Consider the following 5,672-nt stretch of genomic DNA (forward strand, 5'->3'; position numbering starts at 1 on the left):
TCTTGTGTTTGATGGCAATCGAAGCATATTCTCCACCAAATTAATGTAAGAAATATGACCCTATATCGTAAGTTCAAAAGCGGGAAAAGAGTTTACTTTCGCTTTACATATGAAATTTGTAACGGAAGAATATATGGCTTTTGAGGAAAGACACTTAAAATACATGACCTTCAATAACACGTGCATTCCAAATATGCATTGGTGAAATACTAGAATGAATTCATCGTGCATGTAAGTATATCCTAGGCTCATGCAGAGTGTTTTAAACTGCGTTCAAACAGTGTCTTCAAGTGCTAGATATCTTGAGGATGCAACACGTTTTTCAAGGATGCTTAGATTTGTGTAAGTTCAAACTCTGAATTAGCGAGCAGAATCAAGCTATCTTCGCTCATCCTTAAATCTACTGCTTCTTTGTATTGTGTGAATACCGAAAGAAAACTTTTCTTCTAGTTGTAGTTATCCTAAAACGATCTTTGTTATTAATGAACGTTACCATACTGCTGGGATGAAATAATAATACTTGGTTTGTATGAACGAAAAACTCCTGTTAAACAGAGACATACAACAACTAAGGTTTCACTGAAAATTTCAGATATGATCACCATAGGTGATAAAGAACACTATACAAAGTAAGGTCATCCTATCTGACAAACGTTAGGTAGTACAAGTACGTATAATGTTTTTCATAAATGTAAATTAATTATATACGTACACTCAATGAAGATTGTTTAGCAGGGCATAAAATGCTAATAATTTTCGTTTATTGGATTTTAAAGTTATAAGCATGTTCATAAAATTATAAGATCAGTGTTAGGTAAAACCCGAATCTGACAGTAGGCATAATTACGGAAAGATTTCATCAGAAATGATTATTTTATAGATTGTAGTTGATTTAACTATTAAAATCAAACAGATTTGTATAAAAATGTACGCATTTTTCTTGCAATAAAATAATTCGTTTTCAAAGGAACGAACTATATATATATACGCAAAGCTTAAGTACTGTATGCGACATAAATTAACTGAAAATTAATAGAATATTTTTTATGGTTTATTTAATGTATCCTTACGCTTGTGCGAGTGCTGTAACGATACTTAAAAGTGCGTGATTTATAATATTATGCTAAAGAACTAGTTCTAAAATTAATTCTTTAATTCAATGAAAGCTAGTTTATTCATTATTTTTTGTCATAAACAAACGTCTGGGAAAAAAGGCGAATCTTATTTCGTGTCTTTTAGGGATTTTTAATGAATTGTTCAATAAAAAGACCAGTTTAAGACATGAATCAGTCATTTGGTCAAGTGAATGAGACATGGTTAATATCAACCAATAACAATGATTCGTCATCACCAATTTCGAATTTTGAGTTGATATCCACGGGTGTATGTGTAACCACATTGAGTGTTTTAGGAATAATTGGTAATCTCATTTCGTTGTTCGTGTTGTCTCGGCCTCAGATGCAGTCCTCGATCAACTGCAGTTTGCAGGGTTTGGCCATCTATGATACAGGTGTTTTGATGTGCGCGTTGATCATGTTAGGCTTAGTAACATTAGGAAAAATAGTAACTTGGCTGCATTTTTATACGTGGATCATCTTTCCGTTTATTGTTCCTGTTATTTATCCATTGGCCTTGATTGCTCAAACAGGATCAGTGTGGACGACTGTTCTCGTGACCATCGAAAGGCACGTAGCAGTTAGCCACCCTCTTCACGCCAGATCGCTGTTTACGTGCAAGCGCTCGAGAGTGTACAACCTTCTTGTGACTGTGGGAGCAGTGTGTTACAATATTCCTCGATTTTGGGAAATTCAAAGGATCAAAGTATGGGATTCCGTCACTAATTCAACAGTTTATAACATCCAACCTTCTTCATTTCGTAGGAACAAAGTATATTTTGAAATCTATTATATTTGGATGTACTTGTTGATAATGTACTTTCTACCCTTTCTTACCCTAGCTGTTCTTAATACTTTTATTTGGCTTACTGTAAAACGGGCAAACAGGGACCGTCAGAAACTCAGCCTTCGGCAGAGGAAAGAGATCAGCCTGGCCACCATGTTACTTTGTGTTGTTGTGGTATTTTTCATCTGTAACATGACTGCCTTTATAGTGAACATTCTAGAATATTTTGACATATACTGGAGCTCTTTAACTCAGTTTTCTAATTTACTGGTAACATTAAATTCATCTGTTAACTTCATAATTTATTATAACTTTGGACATAAATTCAAGCACACCCTATTTTTATTATTCTGTAAACAAAAACTACAGCGAACTCAAACCTTCACTTCCGGTACACATCGAGGAGTTTGGTTAAGATTCCAGTCCACCAGGTGTCAACGATCACTCTTACACGATCCGAGCTCGACGAGGAGGATCGAAAGTACAGAGTTATAATAAGAGCGAGAGCTGATAACTTATGTTGTGTATGTTTTCGATGACATTTGAACCTGAAGATGATTTATTACAATCATATCTCAGTAATCTTTTAGTATTAGAATTGTGTTTAAAGAAATGTGTATGGTTGTGCTTCGTTTCTTGAAATTAAAAAAAGAAATTCTGTTGATTTTGGGGCAACAGATTTATAATAAGAGCGAGAACTGATAACTTCACATTATCTGTGTTTTACATGACATTTTAACCGGAAGATAATTTATTACAAAAGTTTCTGAATAAAATTTGAGTGTTAGAATTATGTTTAAAGAAATGTGTATGGTTGTATTTCGTTTATTGAAATTAAAAAGTAAATTATATTGAATTTGGGGCAATTCTTTCGTTTGTTTGTAATTAAGCACAAAGCTACACAATGGGCTATTTGTGATCTGCCCATCACGGGTATCGAAACCAGGTTTCTAGCATTATAAGTCCTCAGACATACCGCTGTGCCGACTGGGGGGGGGGGCGACTCTTTCGTCCAAACAACAGCTACCAATGTACATAGATTCATCAAATTATAAGGATTAACTGATATATAATGGGTATATAATATATCAGAATCTTTGATATCATTCAGGACTGCACAACATTAATAAATTTCCTAATCTTAAAATAATTAAAACAAGTTAAATCAATTAATCATATTTTTTAAAGACAGTTAAATATTAACACAAACATTAACACGTGAATTAATAACAGTTATTTAACAGCATGAAATGAAAAATTGACAAGCATTTCTTACTTACACAGAACTCATTAAAATTAATTTTATAATAATTACACTAATCTCAATATCTCCCCCCCCCCTTCCAGTGGCTCAACTGGAAGTCGTTCGGCTCATAACGCTAAAAGCTATCTTTCGATACTCGTGGTGGGCACAGCATAGATAGCCCATTGTGTAATTTTGTTTGCGTTTATATTTATTTGTATTTCTACAATCTGTTACAATTATTCTTTTTCTAAAGTTTTATTTTTATATATTTTTCTATGTTTAAGGTGTAGCTTAGCTTATATTATTTGTATGTAATTAATTGTCCAGTGTATTTGAATAAAGTTCAAGAACGTTTCAAACGAAATCGAGCTCCATTACTTTACATTGACTTAAAATATAAAAACAAACTATTTTGTCAGAGACATTTCTAACTCAATGCAACAGGCTTAGCTAAAATAGTTTTATTCTTCAGGTGAATAAGAATATAATCAAAAACACCTTAAGTGTTAAAAAAAGTCGTACACTCCTTTAAGTAGCACACTTAATCCTTTTTTGGCCACATCTTTTTTCAGACCTAAGACGTTTTTTATTAGATATCGTCCCTTCTTTGTCAATACACACCAACAAACCACAATAAGTAAGAAAGTGACACTCGATAGTAACTCATATTAGCTTCAGGATCGCAACCTTATTATTCGGAACAGACCTTTACTTTACAAAACAACCAGATTCTTTAAGATATATGGGGGTAATTTTCTTCTCTAAAACAGTGTTAATAAATTCCTTTATAGTAACGCCATGGAAACTAGATTAGCAGTTTCTTGTCATCACCCACATGCACTCGGTACAGCCGTATCATGAAAGCCTGAAAGACTATCACAAAATATTAAGTGTTTGCCGAACTCAAGCACTTCCACTGAATTTCTGTTGTACTACACAGACTTGACATTTTTTGGTAAGTTTGAGTTAACATTTAATTTAGAATAATGCATTATAGGCCTATTTAATTATAGATCATTAACTACACATCTAACAATACATCATATATTTCACCCCATACACAAAAGAAATGTATGAAGAATTAGAATGTCCTGTGTGAAAAAGCAAACAGTGGGCCTAGCCTATAAAATAAAATTATGTCGACTGCCATAAAATAGACTACGTGAAAAGTGTAAAGCTTAAATTATAATACTTACTGTGTACAATGGGATTAAAGTCAAGTCAGCGTAACTGGTAGAGCGCTTGCATAATATGGAAAATGGGTTGAACCTGGAAATTGTATTGTATTTTATTAGCGTTATAATAAATAGGCCTATTTAGTTATAGATTATTAATTATACGTCTACTAATACATCATATATTTAACCTCACACGCAAAAGATATATATGCAGAAGTTTTGAAATTTTGATATTTGAAGACGGATGAAGGGGTATGAGGAGGAATAGAGCTAGGCTAATCCTGTTGGCCAGAACGGATACCCATACGTATATAAGATAATCTATACATTCTCCTAAGGGCTTAGTTATCCTTGCCACTGAAGAAAAAAAAACATTGTTCATAAGGAAGACCTGATTTAAAACAGGTCAGTCGTTTAGTTTCAAAAATCAAACCTAAGTTTTTTTTCATAAATTCACAAAATATTATTTACCTATCGAAATACGGAAAGGGGAAACTGAGAGTGTAAGTTTTTTTTTTTCGAAAATCCGGGCAACGCTGTTAGTTCGTGATAACACAATGAGCAAAAATCAAAGAAAATGTCAAGATCTGATTAGTCTTTATCCCAATGTATATAATTGATATTAATTAATCCAAACTGTTTCTATAATGGTTCTTTTTTAATCTAATTATGGTTCAAGTAAAAATAGAGCAATTTATTCCATAGCAAAGGCAATAGTTACAAGTTTACTTAAAAATTGAACATTAAAGATAAGATCTGTAAATGTTTTACTAAGTTTAAGACCAATCAGGTGTCTTTTGTACAACATAAAAAACACAAATCAAGCAGTACACTCATTATAAAGAAGGTTAGTGTCTGGTTGTATATTAATAAATGCTTCGTCCACTAAACTATTTGTTACGACATCTCTAAGAGTTAACTTTCTCTGTATAAAGAAGGTTAATGTCTGGTTGAATACTTTTAAATCTTTCATCCAGTAAAGCAATTAATATCACATCTTTAAAAGTTTACTCTCTCTGTATATATATATGTATAAAAACTTACAAGGTTTGTACTATTAAACTGGTGTGATGAAACATTTGAGATGACAAAAATTTACGTTAACTGGGGCAGTTTCTTTCTCCCGTGTCTTTAGTCTAAACTAATTTAAGTGTTCAAGCTTATAGCTTCCACTCGACGCTTTGTTTTAAATATTAAACAATATTATCTCAGTTGTCTTTAAAGCCGAAACACTGAAGGAACTAAGGCATTCTTTCTAGAAACTGTTTCCTTTAAACTCTCTTTAAGGTTTTTGGATTTCGCGCAACCCTGAAAGACTAAACACATTGTAAAGATATTTCATAGAA

At 32.6% G+C, this 5,672-nt stretch overlaps 1 protein-coding gene across 1 annotated transcript; it reads left to right on the top strand.

Annotated features, from left to right (window-relative positions):
* Window positions 1-1,281: 1,281 nt before the first annotated feature.
* LOC111085422 (FMRFamide receptor-like) lies at window positions 1,282-2,397 on the top strand. The gene has a single exon (XM_022383891.1). It carries the CDS (start codon window positions 1,282-1,284, stop codon window positions 2,395-2,397), a length of 1,116 nt encoding a protein of 371 aa, XP_022239599.1.
* Window positions 2,398-5,672: the final 3,275 nt, after the last annotated feature.

The sequence above is a fragment of the Limulus polyphemus genome, unplaced genomic scaffold (assembly GCF_000517525.1).
Source record: "Limulus polyphemus unplaced genomic scaffold, Limulus_polyphemus-2.1.2 Scaffold381, whole genome shotgun sequence".
In the NCBI taxonomy this organism is placed as follows: domain Eukaryota; kingdom Metazoa; phylum Arthropoda; class Merostomata; order Xiphosura; family Limulidae; genus Limulus; species Limulus polyphemus.

Bases quoted from the DNA above. Each gene is read 5' to 3' on its own strand.
- LOC111085422 (XM_022383891.1), top strand. From the start codon at position 1,282: ATGAATCAGTCATTTGGTCAAGTGAATGAGACATGGTTAATATCAACC.